At 66.6% G+C, this 17,937-nt stretch overlaps 1 protein-coding gene across 1 annotated transcript; it reads left to right on the forward strand.

Moving 5' to 3' along the window:
* Positions 1 to 1,379: 1,379 nt before the first annotated feature.
* On the forward strand, positions 1,380 to 17,728 carry UBA1 (ubiquitin like modifier activating enzyme 1). Its single transcript, XM_077840604.1, has 26 exons — positions 1,380 to 1,476; positions 6,425 to 6,541; positions 6,953 to 7,011; positions 7,260 to 7,428; positions 7,625 to 7,759; positions 8,706 to 8,812; positions 9,080 to 9,170; positions 9,323 to 9,455; positions 9,626 to 9,723; positions 10,252 to 10,398; positions 10,560 to 10,736; positions 11,558 to 11,665; positions 11,839 to 11,919; positions 12,276 to 12,431; positions 12,549 to 12,714; positions 12,929 to 13,125; positions 13,385 to 13,449; positions 13,548 to 13,743; positions 13,825 to 13,899; positions 14,095 to 14,284; positions 14,509 to 14,597; positions 14,839 to 14,931; positions 15,020 to 15,211; positions 15,438 to 15,539; positions 16,761 to 16,861; positions 17,115 to 17,728. Exons 2-26 carry the CDS (start codon positions 6,425 to 6,427, stop codon positions 17,248 to 17,250), a joined length of 3,180 nt encoding a protein of 1,059 aa, XP_077696730.1. The 5' UTR covers positions 1,380 to 1,476; the 3' UTR covers positions 17,251 to 17,728.
* The last annotated feature ends 209 nt before the right edge of the window (positions 17,729 to 17,937 follow it).

Here is a 17,937-nt window from a genome sequence, read left to right on the forward strand (position 1 = left end):
TGTGTGTGTGGGGGCAGGCGTGTGTGTGTGCGGGCGGGCATGTGCGGGCGTGTGTGTGCGCGGGTGTGTGTGTGGGGGCAGGCGTGTGTGTGTGCGGGCGGGCATGTGCGGGCGTGTGTGCGTGTGTGTGTGTGGGCAGGTGTGTGTGTGTGTCCGGGCGGGCATGTGCGGGCGTGTGTGTGTGCGGGCGGGCGTGTGTGTGTGTGTGAGTGCGGGCATGTGCAGGCGTGTGTGTGTCCGGGTGGGCATGTGCAGTCGTGTGTGTGTGCGTGTGTGTGTGCGGGTGGGCATGTGCGGGCGTGTGTGTGTGCGTGTGTGTGTGCGGGTGGGCATGTGCGGGCGTGTGTGTGTGCGTGTGTGTGTGCGGGTGGGCATGTGCAGTCGTGTGTGTGTGCGTGTGTGTGTGCGGGTGGGCATGTGCAGGCGTGTGTGTGTCCGGGTGGGCATGTGCAGTCGTGTGTGTGTGCGTGTGTGTGTGCGGGTGGGCATGTGCGGGCGTGTGTGTGTGCGTGTGTGTGTGCGTGTGTGTGTGCGGGTGGGCATGTGCGGGCGTGTGTGTGTGCGGGCGGGCGTGTGTGTGTGCGGGCGTGTGTGTGTGTGTGTGTGCGGGCGGGCAGGTGTGTCCGGGCGGGCGTGTGTGTGTGTGTGTGTGAGTGTGGGCATGTGCAGGCGTGTGTGTGTCCGGGTGGGCATGTGCGGGCGTGTGTGTGTGCGGGCGGGCGTGTGCAGGCGTGTGTGTGTGTGTGTCCGGGTGGGCATGTGCGGGCGTGTGTGTGTGTGTGGGGGGGCTCTGGATTTGCTTCATCCTGTGCAGCCCACTTTGGGTCCAAATTTAATGAATGGTTATCTGGTGGGTAGTGAGGACCACTGCCCTGCCCCACGCCCTGCCCCCCTCCCGCCCCCCCAGCCCTGCCCCAGGCCGCGCCCCCAGTCCCGCCCCTTCCCTCTCCCGCCCCACGCCCCGCCCCCCAGCCCCGCCCCTTCCCTCTCCCACACCCCGCCCCTTCCCTGCCCTGCCCCTGTAGCCCCGCCCCTTCACTCTCCCGCCCCCCAGCCCTGCCCCACGCCCCGCCCCCAGCCCCTCCCCTTCCCTCTCGCATCTCTAGCCCTGCCCCTTCCACTCCCTGTAGGAGACCTGAGGGGGCGAGGCCGTTATTATTCATTACGATATGCATTATTCATGAGATGGGCGGGGGTACCGTCCCATCCGGTTCCTCTCCCCACATCCGGGTGTCTGCAGCCGGCAGGGGGCGTGTCCCGGGTCACGGGGCGGGCCGCTCTCCCTTCCAGCCAATGGGCGGCCGGCGTAAGCGTCGCGGGGCGCGTCGGTCGGGCCGGGCGGCCAATGGGCGGCGGGGGGCGGGGCCTGGCGTGCGCCGCGAGAGGGGGGTTTTTGTTCCGGGCCCGGCAGCCGCCATCTTGTGAGAGGAGCCGAGCGGGGGAAGCGAGCGGGGCCGGGCCGGGCCAGCCTCATTGGTAACTGGGAACCGGGCCCCGAAGCGGACTTCCCCATAGACCGGGTCCGGCTGGCTGGGAAACCCCCCCCCAATAGACCGGGCCCCGAACCGGACACCCCCCCCCCCCGAGACCGGGCCCGGTTGGCTGGGGAAACCCCCCCCCAATAGACCGGTCCGGTTGGCTGGGAAACCCCCCCCCAATAGACCGAGTTTCGAACCGGACCCCCCCCCATAGACCGGGTCCGGCTGGCTAGGAAACACCCCCCCCCCCCCCATAGACCGGGCCCCGAACCGGACCCCCCCCCATAGACCGGGTCCGGCTGGCTGGGAAATCCCCCCCCCATAGGCCGGGTCCGGCTGGGTGGGAAACCCCCCCTATAGACCGGGTTTCGAACCGGACCCCCCCACATAGACCGGGTCCGGCTGGCTGGGAAACCCCCCCCCCCTTAGACCGGGCCCCGAATCCCCCCCCCCCTCCGAGACCGGGCCCAGCTGGCTGGGAAACCACCACCCATAGACCGGGTTTCGAACCGGACCCCCCCAGAGACCAGCCGGGCTCACTTGTTCCGGGATCCCGTCCCGAACCCCCCGTCCCTGATTCTCCTTGGGCCGAGAAGCGCCTGGGGTGGGGGCCGAACCCCCCTGGGACTGACCTGTCCCCCCGATCCTCCCAGGCCGGGATCCCTTGCCTGGCCAGCGTCCCCTTGCCCCTTGATTCCCCTGACCCATCCACGGCCCCCCAAGCCTAGCCAGGGTCCTCTCCTGGCTCCTCAGACCCGACCTGGATCCCCCAACCCAACGTTCCTGAGCTGACAGGGACCCTTGTCTGCCCGGGCCTGGGGGTCCCCTGAGGGAGGGATCTGGGAGCCCTGGTGCTGGGGGACTTGGGGGAGCCCCTGCAGTACAGCCCCCTGTGCGGGGTGCGGCTTCATGGTGTCCTCGTGGGACCTTCACCAGCTCCTGGGGATGGGTCTGAGCCCGGCCGGCTACTCCACCCGATGGAGGGGACTGCCCCTCCCCCTGCTCAGTGTGGGGCAGGGGGTGCTTGGGAAGCAGAGCCCTGGCATGACTTCGTGTCCTGTGGCCCTGAGCTGGGGGGGCTGTGCCTCCTGTGGGACCATGGTTACCTTGGGCAGTGGGGCTTTGGGGCCAGGACTCCTGGGTTCTCTCCCTGGCTCTGAGAGGGGAGTGGGGGCTGGTGGGTTAGAGCAGGGGGGCTGGGAGCCAGGACTCCTAAGTTCTCTCCCCGGCTCTGGGAGGAGAGTGGAGTCTAAGACGTGAGAGCACGTCCCTCCCAGAGCTGGGGATAGGACCCAGGATTCCTGGTTCCCAGTTCCTAGGCTCCCTCTCCTCCCAGCGCTAGGCATGTTCATTTCAGCTGCGAATCTGGCTGGCCCAGCTCTGCTTTCCCAGCAGTGCTAGGCCTGGGGGGGGTCTCTGGGGATGGCAGTTTCTATCGGAGGAAACATGACTCCAGGTAGTGACAGAGCCACCTAGCAGTCTGGGGCCTCCTGCTCTCCTGCCCAGCTGGGGCTCCCTTCTCCCGCCGCACCCTGTCTGCCATCTTCCCGCCTTGGCGGATTCCCCTGAGAGCCCCTGACTTCCCTGAGGAGAAGTCCTGGGCTAGCCCCTGGTGTGACTGACTGACAACCAGCTGCTGTCCCGCTCCCTGCCGTCTTGTGCCCTCTGAGCCTTCGGGCACCGGGGCAGGGGGTGTCGCTCATCTCGGCCTCTAACCCAGCTGAGAAGATGAGGCCCATTTGCCTTTCTGGTGCCCACAGGGGACAGGCTGGGACCCGCCCTGTGCCAGAGGGCGCCATTAGACACGGGGGGTCACAGCAAGAATGATTGTTGGGGGGTTAAACCTTGCGAGCTGAGTCAGCCTTGCCTTCGGGCCTGTGGCAGTGAGTTGGGGGCACAGGAGACACTGGTTTCTCTTTCGTATTCATCTGCTTCCCGCTCCCCTTCCTCTCCATTTCATCCGGCCTGACGGGCTGTGGATCAGCCCTCAACCCACCTGGTGGCTTTTTCTGGCCCCAAAAGGCCTCTCAGCTCAGTGAGGGGATGCATGTGCCTTGTGAGCCCGCGGCTGCCGAAATGCGGTGGGTTGTCGGAAGCTCGTGAACGCTGCGGCTTTCCAGGGGCTGAGGCCTGGCGCAGACTCCATCTAGCCCAGCGTCCCAGCCGCTTGCATGGACAATCCACCCTCCCCTTGTGTCGTGGCATCCGTTGCTGTTGGTCCCCAGAAGGGTCATAGTTTGATGGTTACGACCGGCTATTCCTGTCCCTCTCTGGAGTCCTGTTGTCATGCAGCTACTGGTTTGGTGCTCTGGCCCAGCTTTGAAACCCTCCCTTGGAGGAACCGCATCAGTGGGCCGGTCCACTGTCAGGTCTCACTCTGTTTTCAGGGACCTCCACTCCTCCGAGACTGAGCCCCTGCGCTCCCGCCCTCCTGCTTTGCCCCGTGAGCTCTGCCCAGCGAGTCCAGCTGAGCCAGACGCCTGGTCTGAGACGTGTAGTCTCTGCAGGCACCCAGTCACCCCAGCCAGGGTGTGTAGGGACACCCACTGAGTGGGGAAATGCCTTTAATCTGCCACCATTCCCTCTGTGCTCAAACAGTCCCAATCTCCGTCCCGCTGCCTGTCTCTCGTTCCTTTCTTCTGCTCTCAGCCACTGCTTGTTCTGTGTCTCGGGGCAGGGTGTGTGCACGGGGATCTCTTAGGATCGAAGCAAAAGGGAATTTAAATGCAGAACCCTTCGGGGGCAGTCCTAGGACGGGCAGCGGGGGGTTGTTTCTGTTTTGGTTAAACGTGTGGCTCAGGGACACGTGAACGTCAGGACACTTTTCTGTCCAGCTCAGTGTCCTGTCTATCCCAGTCCAGTTGGCTGTGTAGACCTCCCCTGCCCCTCAGTTACAGGACAGCCTGCAGCCGGCCCTTTTGGGAAAAGGAAGCCCATCTCAGCCCCTGGCGGGGTGCCTATGGCTTGCTTGTCTTAATTTGGATCCTGTCTGGGGCCCTGCCTCTGGGAATCCTCCCAGCCCTCGGGGTTCTTCATGTGCACTAAGGAGTGAGATAGTCACCGGTGTTGAAATGGAATGACGCCGTTGGAGTGAATGGGGCGCGCGGCTCAGAGTGGTGGGTTTGGGCAGCAGTTCGGGTTCTTGTACTTGGGGCAGCAATGGGCTCAGGCTCTCTGCAGACTCAGGCGGTGTTGCTGTGTCATGACACTGGCTTTTCTCCACCGTTATGGCCAGAGACAGGCTTCTTATTTTCAAAAGGAAAGTAAGCCCCTGGGAAACTGTTAAGAGGAGATCTGCCCATCTTCTCCTCTGCTGGGGCCCCCTATGCTGGGGGAACGCTGCTCTGGGGCTTGTCTGCACTTGAAAGTGAGTTTGGATTATGGCACGGGGTGAATTTAAAGGGCAGCATAGGCCTGGTGCTGAGGAAGAGGGGCCTAGTTCGTTTAAATTCCCCTTTAAGTAGCTATTGCAGGATAATTTTGGGTGGGAGCGGGGGGAGGGGAGGATGAGGTTTTTAGTGGATATATTTGGGGGAGATTATTGTCAGGAGGCTCTGAAATGCGGCTGTCTCTGGGGTGGGGCGAGGCAGCCCATGTGCTGCTCTGGTGAGCGTGCTCTCCTTTCTGCCTGGGAACGGTGCATCAGTAGAAGCGAAGGTGTGAATTTAAACCCTGGGGGGTGTTCATGCCACTTGGGAAGGGGTTTCAGTTTAAACTGGAAAAAGCCGGGGTTTTCCCGGGATAAAGGTGTCCACCACCAGGGCTTACGCCCGTCTGACTAGACGGGTGGTACAGGACTGAAGAGTTGGGGTGGCTGCTGCGTCCTCATCCGTGGGGCTTGTGGGATCTCTGTGTCGTTCTGTCCCGGGCACTGGGGCCGGTGGGTGGTGGTTTGAGTCCGCCTGGAATTTCCGTGTTTCTGCGCCCGGGGCTGGCTCTGCCCCAGGGCTCGGACGTTTAAAGTCGGCCGCCTGGTGATGACTTTCAAAGAACTCTGGTCTTCAGCGTTGTGTGAAATCAGCAGGGGAGGCGCCTGGGAGTTGCAGAGAAGCCTCCTGTGGGAGCATGTCGGGGTTAGCTCAGCCTTTGGCAGCAACTGGGGTGGGGGTAGGTTAATTACCAGAGGATCAGTCATTAGCAGAGCCCTTCCCCAGCCAGCGATCTGAGAGATTTGGGGGACAATCAGCTGAACGAGAGCACCCGAAAGCCCCGGGCGAGCTGTCCCGTGCAGTGTTGTGTGGCTCTTCCATCACTGCCCTGCCACCTAGGTGGCTGCATCTCAGGGCCGGGGGTGCATCCCCTGAAGTGAGATCGTTCAGTCCGGTGGATAAACCAGTCTTTCACTAACTGGCAGTGTGACCGTTGGCCGGCTTGCAAGGGAGAGTGGGCTGGCGCAGGAGCGGGGTTAAGCTTGACGTAAGGCTGCTGAAGCTGGTACGGTGCTGGGGGAAGCCCCTTCGAGGAGCATCGGGGTGGCGTCTTTTGCTAGCAGAGGGGAAGCACCACTTGAATCCTGACCCTTCTGATCCCCTTGCAGCTGTCTCTGCCCACGCGGGCGGTGCCGGGCCGCTGGGCACTGCGAGGCATGGCGTAGGAAGAGCGTGTGTTGCAATGCTTCGGCTGGGACGCTGGGGTTCTCTCTGCAGCTGTGGGAGGAGTGTGGGCCCCTCAGACCCTGGGGAAGTGGAGCAATCTGGGGTTTCCCTTCTCCCCTTGGGGGCCCTGAGTTCTCAGCGCACCCGGGGCAGGGCTGAGCAGTACCCAGGCCCTGCCTGCCTGGGAGACTGACCCCTGCCCAGCCCCCTCCCAGCAGCCCCCGCCCTGTGTTTGGCTCTGCTCAGGAATCCAGTAGCTGCGTGGTTCCCTTGGTGTCCCCAGGGTTGGGTGTTGGGGGGATGTGGGCTTTGCTCTGACCCCCTGTTCTGCCCCGTACCCCCCCCCCCCAGATGTCCAGCTCGCCGTTGTCCAAGAAGCGCCGCGTGTCTGGATCTGAGCCGAAGACGGGTTCAAACTGCTCCTCTGGCAACTCCGTACAGAGTGACCCGCGCGCAGCGCCCGCCAACGTGAGTCTGCGGGGCACCCAGCCCCGCGCCCCCCAAGCGAGAGCCCTCGCAGCCATGGCTGTTGGGTTCCTAAGGTGCTGCTAACCCTGCAGTCGCTGGCTGCCCAGCAGGACTCGGGGGGGTGGAGTCCTGCCAGTCTGGGACCAGAACTAATGCCGGCCTGCCCTGCCCCCAGGGGACGTCTGCACGTTGTGGGGGGCCCCCACACACACCCACCCTCCTGCAATTACCTCCTTCTCCTTCAGATCAGACCTCCCAAGGTATCTCCCTCACCCCTGGATCAGACTGAGGGCCCTCTCTCCGATTCTGGCCTACCCTGGCAGCGAGCGCCACGGGGGGAGGGGCATGACCCGGCCACAGCGGGCTCCCCCTGCACAGGGCCCTGCTGACCTCTGATCCCTCTGCTCACAGGGCATGGCTAAGAATGGCAGCGACGCCGACATTGACGAGGGCCTGTACTCCAGGCAGCTGTAAGTACCAGCGGGGGGCACACCCAGGGGCCCCAGCAGGAGCCTGTGGGCCCGTCTGCCCGCCCCGGACCCCGTCAAAACCGCCCCAGAACAAAGGCTGTTTCCCTGTCTGGGAAACTGAGGCCGAGGGGCGCGGTGGTGGGTCACACGTGGGGAATGGGCCCAGGGCCCCTGGCTCCTGGAGCTGTGGGCACAGGCTGGCTGGGGCACCCTGCACTACGCCCGCCCTGACTGCACCCTCCCCACAGGTACGTGCTGGGCCACGAGGCCATGAAGCGGCTACAGAATGCCAGCGTCCTGGTGTCGGGGCTGCGGGGGCTGGGCGTGGAGATTGCCAAGAACATCACCCTGGGCGGTGTCAAGTCGGTCACCCTGCACGACCCCGAGCCCGCCCAGTGGGCAGACCTGGCCTCCCAGGTAGGTGCCCGGCCTGGGAATGCCCCCCGCGCCCAGCTGGCCTGTCGGTGTGGCCGGGCCCTTCCTCCCCTCCCCGGCCTGCCTCTCGGGGCATTTGTGTGTCTCCTGGTCTCCTTCCCCTCCTCTCTGCCTGTCCTGTCCTGCCCCGCCCCACCTCTCTCCGGGATCTCCCTCACCTCCCCCCCTTGCCCTCTAGTTCTACCTGCGGGAGGAGGATTTGGGGAAGAACCGGGCCGAGGTCTCCCAGCCACGCCTGGCCGAGCTCAACTCTTACGTGCCCATCAGCATCCACACAGGGGCCCTCACCGAGGACTTCCTGAGCCTGTTCCAGGTACCCGCAAGCGTGGAGGGAGCCCGGATGCCTGCGTTCTCTCCCTGGCACTGGAAGTGGAGTGGGGTCTGGTGGTTAGAACAGGGGGAAGAGGGGGGGACTGGGAATCAGGACTCCTGGGTTCCATCCCCAGCTATGCTAGACTCCCATTGCCACGTCTCAGGTGGGTTGGAGACCCCAGAGCTCTGGGGGTGGCCTGCGGGGCGCTCTGCATCAGTTCCTGCCTGCAGGGGGAGGAGGGGTTAGGGTAGGGGCCTGGGGCCACAGACCGGTGCTGGCAGGGCTGAGGGAGGCACAGGCTGGAGGATGGGGGGGCTACAGGCTGGGGGGCCAGGGGGATGGGGATGCAAGCCGAGGGGGCTCTGGGTGGGGGGTGCACACAGGCTGGATGGGATGGGGGGATGCAGGAGAGGCGCAGGCTGGTTAGGGACACCAGCTGGGGGTTGTCTGGGTGGAGCAGAGGTGCTGGTTAGTGCTGTGGAGGGAGTCTGGGTACAGGCCAGCGCACTGGGGAGTGGAGTCTGGGGGAGTGCAGGCTGGCACTTGTGGGGGATGGGGGTGCATGGGCCAGTGCTGATGGGCTCCGTGTGCTAGGTGGGTTAGGGGCTGGCCCTGGGAGCGCTGGCCGGCGCAGACAGGCTTTGTGCTAGGTGGGGGGCTCTGGGGGCTGGCCCTGGGGGCACGGGCCGGCACCGATGGGCTCCGTCTGTGGGGTGGCCAGGCCGGGTGTGGGGCTCCTTAGGCAGGGGGCTGGCTCTGGGGCACAGGCTGCCACTGACGGGGTCCGGGTGGGGTGGGCAGAGTGGACCGGGTGGGGGGCTCTGGTGGCGGGAGGCTGGCCCCAGGGGTGCAGGCCAGGGCAGATGAGCTCCGTGTGCTGGGGGCGCGGGCCAGGTGGGGGACTCCGGGGGTGCGGGCCGGCGCTGATGGGCTCCGTGTGTGGCAGGTCGTGGTTCTCACCAACTCGCCTCTGGAGGAGCAGCTGCGGGTCGGGGAGGTCTGCCACAGCAAGGGCATCAAGATGGTGGTGGCTGATACCAGGGGGCTGTTCGGGTGAGTGCTGTGCTGGGGGCCCCCTCCTTAGCCACCGCCTCCTCCCCTCTTGCTGGGCGGGGGGGGCAGCAGCCTGTCTCCCCTCGCCGGCACCGGAGGGTTGAGGGGGTGGAACCGGAGCCTGGGCTGGGACAGTGTGCCGGCTGTCATCAGGGAGATGGGGCCGGGAGATCTCGCGGGGGAGGGGGGGAGGGGGGCTGGAGACTGGGGGCGGGTTGGGGATCTTGGGGAGGGGGGGCTGCCCCACACTCACCCCTCTCCCCACAGCCAGCTTTTCTGTGACTTCGGGGACGAGATGGTCGTGACAGACACCAATGGGGAGCAGCCACTCAGCGCCATGATCTCCATGATCACCAAGGTAACACCGGCCTGGATGCCTGGGTTCTCCCCCTGGCTCTGGGAGGGGAGTGGGGTCCAGTGGTTAGAGCCGGGGGGGGGTGGGGGCTGGGGGCCAGGACGCCTGGGTTCTGTTTCTGGCACTACTGGGCTCACCCCTCTCCGTGTTGGCAGGGCTGCCCGGGGGAGGTGACCTGCCTGGACGAGGCTCGGCACGGCTTTGAGAGCGGGGACTTCGTCTCGTTCACTGAGGTGGACGGCATGGAAGAGCTCAACCACTGCCCCCCAATGGAGATCAAAGTGCTGGGTGAGATGCTGGGCACCCCCAGGGAGTGGGGCGGAGGGGCTGGGCAGGGGGCGCTCTCCCCTGGCAGTTGGGACTGCGTGCTGGGGGGTGCCATGCCGAGGGGAGTTCAGCAGGGGGCACTCTCCCTGCCCCGTGCACCCCACGTTGCTGACCCCCGCTCTCCCCCGCAGGGCCCTACACCTTCAGCATCGGCGACACCAGCAGCTTCTCCGAGTACGTGCGGGGGGGCATCGTCTCCCAGGTCAAGATGCCGAAGAAGATCAGCTTTGTGAGTGGGGCCTGAACCACATTTCTGGGCTGGGCGGGGCAGCTGGGCAGGCCCCAAGCTCTGGCTCTCCCCCCACCTCAACTCCCTGGCTGGGGAGCCCAAGGGTGGGGACGGCTGCTCTTCCAGCTCCTTCCTAACCTGCTGCTTCCAGCCTGGGGCCAAGGGGCAGCTCAGCAGTGGGGACAGTGTCTGCCTGGCGGGGAATCACAGGGTCCTTTCTGACCTGGGGGTTTAGGCACCTCCCCTTGCCCCGCAGAGGGCAAACCATAGTCACTTGAATTCTGTGGAACAGGAGATCCCTATTTTCTGGGTGCCGCCAAGCTTGTCTGCCATCAGTAGGGTTCAGAGTGAACGGCATTCGTCATCACATGGGTCTGTGCGCGCTCAGGCTGTTGGTCCGTGAGCCGGGCCCGGGACCCCTGGTTCCTTCCCCTGCCAGGCAGAGCGTGCGTTGGGGGTCAGGTTGGAGGGGGTGAGAGGATGGGCGATTGTGCCGGCTGCCCCTCAACCCCACCTTGCTCCTTGCAGAAGCCCCTGAGCGTGGCGCTGGCCGAGCCCGACTTCGTGGTGACCGACTTCGGGAAGTTCGACCGCCCGGCCCAACTGCACCTGGCCTTCCAGGCCCTGCACGACTTCCAGCGGCAGCACCAGCGTCTGCCCCGGCCCCGCAGCGAGGTAGGGCCTGGCCCACTGTGGGCTAGGGACAGGCTGATGGGCCAGGGGGTGTGTCTGTGTCACCGCCCCTCCCTCGTGTCCCGTTCCTGCCCCCACCCCCCATGGCGCTGTGTGACCTGCCCCCCACCCCGTGGGGCGCTGCTGACCCCTCTCCCCGGCAGGCGGACGCGGCCGAGGTGCTGGTGCTGACCCAGGCGGTGAACGAACGGGCCCCCCTGGCACTGAAGCAGGAGAAGCTGAGTGAGGAGCTGATCAAGGAGCTGGCGTACCAGGCTGCCGGGGACCTGGCGCCCGTCAACGCCTTCATCGGGGGGCTGGCTGCCCAGGAGGTCATGAAGGTAGCACCAGGACGCCTGGGTCCCGTTCCCGGAGCGGGGCGGGGAATGGGGTCTGGTGGGGGTGGGGCTCACGGACTGAGAGCCAGGACTCCGGGGGTCTCTCCCCGGCTCTGGGAGGGGAGCGGGGTCTGGTGGGGGTGGGGCTCACGGACTGGGAGCCAGGACTCCGGGGGTCTGTCCCCGGCTCTGGGAGGGGAGCGGGGTCTGGTGGGGGTGGGGCTCACGGACTGGGAGCCAGGACTCCGGGGTTCTATCCCCGGCTCTGGGAGGGGAGCGGGGTCTGGTGGGGGTGGGGCTCACGGACTGGGAGCCAGGACTCCGGGGTTCTATCCCCGGCTCTGGGAGGGGAGCGGGGTCTGGTGGGGGTGGGGCTCACAGACTGGGAGCCAGGACTCCGGGGGTCTGTCCCCGGCTCTGGGAGGGGAGCGGGGTCTGGTGGGGGTGGGGCTCACGGACTGGGAGCCAGGACTCCGGGGGTCTGTCCCCGGCTCTGGGAGGGGAGCGGGGTCTGGTGGGGGTGGGGCTCACGGACTGGGAGCCAGGACTCCGGGGGTCTGTCCCCGGCTCTGGGAGGGGAGCGGGGTCTGGTGGGGGTGGGGCTCACGGACTGGGAGCCAGGACTCCGGGGGTCTGTCCCCGGCTCTGGGAGGGGAGCGGGGCTGGAAAGCTCTGAGGCTCCCGAGTTGGGGGCTGGGCCCCGCTGTTGAACGCTGCCGGGGGCCCGTGTCCTCTGGGGTACGGGGAGCCCCGTCCGGGGGGCCGTGGTGCGTGGGCGTGGCTGGCCAGCGTGGCCCTGTCCTGACGCCCCCCCTCGGCCCCAGGCCTGCTCCGGGAAGTTCATGCCCATCACACAGTGGCTCTACTTCGACGCGCTGGAGTGTCTGCCCCAGGACAGCAAGGAGGTGCTGAGCGAGGAGCAGTGCCGCCCGGTGAGTGACCGCCGGAGGCGGGGCTGCGATCGCGGGGGGCTGCGGGGTGGGATTGGGGGGCACTGGCAGAGCTGGGGAGGCGGGGAGCCCAGCGCCGGGGTAGCAGCGGGGTGGGATTGGGGGGGCGGCGGGGAGCCTGGCGCCGGGGTAACTTTCCCTCCCCCTCTCCCCAGAGGAACAGCCGCTACGACGGGCAGATCGCCGTGTTCGGGGCCGACCTGCAGGCCAAGCTGGGGCAGCAGAAGTATTTCCTGGTGAGCGCAGCCGGGTTTCCCCCAGGCCCTGAGGGGTCTCCTGTCACTGTGGGGTCCCGAGCCCCCAGACCTCGGCCCCACAGCAAACCCTGTTGGTTCACGGGGCTCAAAGGGGTGACGCGGCCCCTGGGGGGACGAGCTGGAGCTGCTGGCCAGCCGGAGTCTGATCCCAGCTCCTTCGAGGCAAACGCCCGGGGGGAGAAACCCAGCTGCTGGCTCTGGGGCCGACGCCTGCTGTGGGGGTCCCGTGGCCTGCACTGCAGGGTGCTGAGCTTGGACCCCGGTGCAGCCCGGTCTGGGCGCGTGGAACCTTCCCCCAGCGCTGCCCCCTCAGCCCCGTGTCTCCCCCTCCCCAGGTGGGCGCCGGTGCCATCGGCTGCGAGCTGCTGAAGAACTTTGCCCTGCTGGGGCTGGCGTGTGGGGACGGCGGGGAGGTGACCGTGACCGACATGGACACCATCGAGAAATCCAACCTCAACCGCCAGTTCCTCTTCCGGCCCTGGGACGTCACGGTGCGCTGGGGGGCGATGGGGAGCGGGATCCGCGAGCCGGGGGCGGGGCTGGGAGCCAGGACGCCTGGGTTCCGTTCGTATCTCGGGCTACTAACTCCGGGTCCCTGCTCCCCCCAGAAAATGAAGTCCGACACAGCAGCAGCTGCGGTGCGACAGATGAACCCCAACATCCGCATCACGAGCCACCAGGACCGCGTGGGGCCCGACACTGAGCGGGTCTACGACGACGATTTCTTCGAGGGCCTGGACGGCGTGGCCAACGCACTGGACAACGTGGATGCCAGTGAGTGACGCGTGGGTGGGGCCGTCCCCCTGCCACATCTCAGCACCATGCCAGCCATCCTTGTGCAGTGTTATATGTGGCTGTTCCCCAGTTGCCCCACCCCAGAGGTGGCTGCATCTCAGCGCCGGGCAAGCCATCCCGGCCTCCCATCGCTGTGGTCCTAGGGCCTCCCGCCCCATCATGCTGGTGCTAACCCTATCTGCCTGCCCCCCAGGGATGTACATGGACCGCCGGTGCGTCTATTACCGCAAGCCCCTGCTGGAGTCGGGCACGCTGGGCACCAAGGGCAACGTCCAGGTGGTGATCCCCTTCCTGACGGAGTCGTACAGCTCCAGCCAGGACCCGCCCGAGAAATCCATCCCCATCTGCACCCTCAAGAACTTCCCCAATGCCATTGAGCACACACTGCAGGTGAGCGCCCGGACGCCGGGGTTCCCTCCCCGCGGGGGCTGGGAAGGAAGTTGGGTCTAGTAGGTGAGAGCAGGCGGGGCTGGGAGCCAGGACTCCTGGAGTGGGGTCTAGGGGGTTAGAGCCGGGGCGACTGGGAGCTAGGACTCCTGGGTTCTTTCCTCGGCTCGGGGGCTGGACTCTAATTCATCCGACTTCCCTGGGTGCTGCCCTTTGACCTGGGGGGCTCCCCCCACCCCGGTGACCCTGCTCTGTCCCGCAGTGGGCCCGTGACGAGTTCGAAGGCCTCTTCAAGCAGCCGGCGGAGAGCGTCAACCAGTACATCTCGTGAGTGGCGTGGGGGAGGGGCGCTCCGCCCCTGGGGGCGGGAGGGTCTTGGGGGGGCTGCCCCCTCTGACTGTGTGCGCCGTGTCCCCCCCTCCCAGAGACCCCAAGTTCACGGAGCGCACGCTCAAGCTGCCGGGCACGCAGCCCCTGGAGGTGCTGGAGGCCGTCAACAAGAGCCTGGTGAGCGAGCGGCCCCGGGGCTGGGCTGACTGCGTGGGCTGGGCCTGCCGCCACTGGCATTCCCAGTACAGCAACAACATCCGCCAGCTGCTACACAACTTCCCGCCCCACCAGGTGAGCCCCCCCCGGCCCCCTTCGGAGCCAGCAGCCCCCCAGGCCCCCGCTCTGACCGCGCCCCCCTCTGGTGTATTGCAGAAGACCAACTCCGGCACCCTGTTCTGGTCAGGGCCCAAGAGATGCCCCCACCCGCTCACCTTTGAGGACAGCAACGTGAGTATGGGGGGGGCGTCATTAGGGGTCAGGGTTAACGCCCGTCCTCCCTCCCTCTGACCCCAGCACATTGATTACTAGCTTAGGAGTCAGGGTTAACACCCATCTGTCCCCAACAGCCCCCCACATGGATTACAGGGGGGGCTGTTGTCAGTAGGGCTCAGGGTTAACGTCCATCTTCTCTGCTCCCTCCAGCCCCTGCACATGGATTACATCGTGGCAGCGGCGAATCTCTTTGCCCAGACCTACGGCATCACGGGCACGCGGGACGTGGGCGATGTGGCCAAACTGCTGCGTCAGGTGCAGGTGCCCGAGTTCACGCCCAAGTCCGGCGTGCGGATCCACATCTCGGACCAGGAGCTGCAGAACGCCAACGCCTCCGTTGGTATGGGCCCAGGCTGGGGGGGGGGCGGGCTGTCCTGGTGTGCCCTGGGGCACTGCGGCCCGGGCTGGGGGAGGGTGCGGGCTGTCTCGGCGTGCCCTGGGGCACCGCGACTTGGGGGTGGGGGGTCTGCTGCCATTGAGGGCTGGCCCCTGGCATGGAGCCCGGGGCTCCTGGTGGTCGCGGGTGTCGTTGCCAGGCGCTCATAGGCTCTGCTCTGCCCCCAGACGACAGCCGGCTGGAGGAGCTGAAATCCAGCCTGCCCAGCCCCGAGGGCCTGCAGAGCTTCCGCATGTACCCCATCGACTTCGAGAAGGTGAGCCGGGCAGGGCGGGCCCTGGGAGCCAGGATGGGGGGCAGGGGGGTGCAGGCCGGCCCTGGGAGCAGGTGCTGGTCATATGTGGCATTACTCTGCATCTGTTCCCTGGCTGCCACCCAAAGGTGGCTGCATCTCACCACTGCGCGAGCCATCCCCAAGAAGAGTTATATGTGGCTGTTCCCCAGCTGCCCCACCCCAGAGGTGGCTGCATTTCCCTCTGACCCTCTCTCTGGTTCAGGACGACGACACTAATTTCCACATGGATTTCATCGTGGCGGCGTCGAACCTGCGGGCTGAGAACTACGACATCCCGCCTGCCGACCGGCACAAGGTGGGCTGCGGCCTCGGCCGGTTGGGGGGAAGTGGGGGGCTCGCGGCTCTCTCCCCCCCCCCATCCTGATGTCTCTGTCCCTCCCCAGAGCAAGCTGATTGCTGGGAAGATCATCCCGGCCATCGCCACAACGACAGCAGCAGTGGTGGGGCTGGTGTGTCTGGAGCTGTACAAAGTGGTGCAGGGCCACAAGCGGCTAGAGTCCTACAAGAATGGCTTCCTTAACCTGGCCCTGCCTTTCTTCGGCTTCTCCGAGCCTATCGCCTGCCCCCGCAACAAGGTGAGGGCCACTTCCCTGGGGGCCCCAGCCCTTATCCCCTGCCCCCTAACAACAAGCTGGGTCCCCCCAATCTGTGCCCCGCCCTGCGCTCACTCGTCTCCTCTCCACCCCCCTCCCCCTGACATACAATGATGAGTGGCTGTGGTAGGGGGTGGTTTGGGCTGGGCTGGGGGTTCCTCCCCCCAGTGTCTCTGACCCATTCTCCTCCCCCCCCCCCCCCACACAGTACTACGACATCGAGTGGACGCTGTGGGACCGGTTCGAGGTGCAGGGGGTGCAGCCCAGCGGGGAGGAGATGACGCTGCGCCAGTTCCTGGCCTACTTCAAGGTGAAACCTGGGTGTGGGGGTGTCAGAGCGAGGGGGGGTGTGGGGGTGTCTGATTTTCCCCCCTCCCCCACCCGCAGAGTGAGCACCGGCTGGAGATCACCATGCGGGGGGGGGGGGGGGGGCTGATGAAGGCGGGTTTGGGGGGATCGGGGTGTCTGGGCGCTGTCTGACCCCCCCCGTCCCCCCTGCAGAGCACGCACTGGCTGGAGATCACCATGCTGGGGGGCTTGGGGGGCGGTGAGATGATGGAGAGGGTTGGCGGGGGGGCTGGGCGCTGTCTGACCCCCCGTCCCCCCTGCAGAGCGAGCACCGGCTGGAGATCACCATGCCGGGGGGGGGGGGGGGGTGATGAAGGTGGGTTTGGGGGAATCGGGAGGGGCTGGGCACTGTCTGACACACCCCCCGTCCCCCCTGCAGAGCGAGCAACGGCTGGAGATCACCATGCGGGGGGGGGGGGGTGATGAAGGCGGGTTTGGGGGGATCGGGAGGGGCTGGGCACTGTCTGACACCCCCCCCGTCCCCCCTGCAGAGCGAGCACCGGCTGGAGATCACCATGCTGGGGGGCTTGGGGGGCGGTGAGATGATGGAGAGGGTTGGCGGGGGGGCTGGGCACTGTCTGACCCCCCCCCCCCGTCTCCCCTGCAGAGCGAGCACCAGCTGGAGATCACCATGCCGGGGGGGGGGGGGGGTGTGATGAAGGCGGGTTTGGGGGGATCGGGAGGGGCTGGGCACTGTCTGACACCCCCCCCGTCCCCCCTGCAGAGCGAGCACCGGCTGGAGATCACCATGCTGGGGGGCTTGGGGGGCGGTGAGATGATGGAGAGGGTTGGCGGGGGGGCTGGGCGCTGTCTGACCCCCCCCCCCGTCCCCCCTGCAGAGCGAGCACCAGCTGGAGATCACCATGCCGGGGGGGGGGGGGGGTGATGAAGGCGGGTTTGGGGGGATCGGGAGGGGCTGGGCACTGTCTGACACCCCCCCCGTCCCCCCTGCAGAGCACGCACGGGCTGGAGATCACCATGCTGGGGGGCTTGGGGGGCGGTGAGATGATGGAGAGGGTTGGCGGGGGGGCTGGGCGCTGTCTGACCCCCCCCTGTCCCCCCTGCAGAGCGAGCACCAGCTGGAGATCACCATGCCGGGGGGGGGGGGGGGTGATGAAGGCGGGTTTGGGGGGATCGGGAGGGGCTGGGCACTGTCTGACACCCCCCCCCGTCCCCCCTGCAGAGCGAGCACCGGCTGGAGATCACCATGCTGTCGCAGGGCGTCTCCATGCTCTACTCCTTCTTCATGCCGCCCGCCAAGCTGCGTGAGCGCCACGACCAGCCGTACGTACCTGGGGGAGCCCTCGGGGGGGTGGGGCGGGTGTCCTCCTTCCTCTGGGGCAATTGGGGGCCAGGTTTACCTGGTTTGGAGGCTCTCCTCTGTGTCTCAGGGTCTGGGGGGATCGGGGTGGGGGATTCCCCGCTTCAGGGGCTATCCTGGTCCTGGGGGTCTGCCCGTTGGCTGCAGGTCTGGGGGGGGTTCCCCCCTCTGGGGGGGGTTCCCACTGGCTCCGCCCTGACCATGCCCCGCCCCCAGGATGACGGAGATTGTGACCAAGGTGTCGAAGAAGAAGATCGGGCGGCACGTCAAGGCCCTGGTCTTCGAGCTCTGCTGCAACGACGACAGCGAGTGCGACATCGAGGTGCCCTACGTCCGTTACACCATCCGCTAGGGGCGGGGCCTCCCCATGCCCCGCCCCCCGGTTCGCTGGGCGGGGCCTCCCCACGCCCCGCCCCCCATGGTTAAAGTGATGCAAAACATGGACTAAGGGGGCACCCCCCAGGAATTGGTCTGAGGTTCAGGGCTGGGTGGGGGAGTCCTGTCCCCCTTCCCTGCTGGGAACCCCCCCATGGTCCTGTTCATGTTCTTGAGGCGCTTTAACCCCACCCCCTTACTGTTAGTCGTGTTGTCTTGACTCCGCCCCCTCCCCCCGCACACACTCACTTGCTCACTGACGGGGGATGGGGCGTCTCCTGCCCTGCGGTGCCGGTTCTGTATGGGGGCGGGGGGGGGGGCGTGTCAGCGGGGGAACCCACCCCCTGCTGCTGGAGCCGGTGCCCGTCTGCTGCTTGTCTGGCTGGAGGCAGCGTGGGGGTGGGAGTTAGTGCAGAACTGGTGAGAGGAATTACTGAATAAATAGACGTTTGCAAAACCTGCCGGCGCCCCCATGTCTGGTCATTTGGGGGGGGGGGGGGAACCTGCCCCATGGCATTCCGTGGCTGCCCCCTTGGAAGGGGAGGCCAGGTCCTGGGTGCTGCATGGGGGGGCTTAGGAGCCCAGGGGAGCGGACCAGGGGAGGGCACTCCCAGCCTCCCCCCTACAGAGGCAGCCCAGATCACAGCTCTGTTCCCAGCACAGG

This window comes from Eretmochelys imbricata, chromosome 23 (assembly GCF_965152235.1).
Source record: "Eretmochelys imbricata isolate rEreImb1 chromosome 23, rEreImb1.hap1, whole genome shotgun sequence".
NCBI classification, from domain to species: Eukaryota; Metazoa; Chordata; order Testudines; family Cheloniidae; genus Eretmochelys; species Eretmochelys imbricata.

What these genes read in the sequence shown, in the direction of transcription:
- UBA1 (XM_077840604.1), top strand. Translation starts at nt 6,425, where the DNA reads ATGTCCAGCTCGCCGTTGTCCAAGAAGCGCCGCGTGTCTGGATCTGAG. An exon ending in TCGCCTGCCCCCGCAACAAG is followed by an intron (nt 15,212 to 15,437) that starts GTGAGGGCCACT and finishes CCCCCCACACAG; the next exon opens with TACTACGACATCGAGTGGAC. An exon ending in AGTTCCTGGCCTACTTCAAG is followed by an intron (nt 15,540 to 16,760) that starts GTGAAACCTGGG and finishes TCCCCCCTGCAG; the next exon opens with AGCGAGCACCGGCTGGAGAT.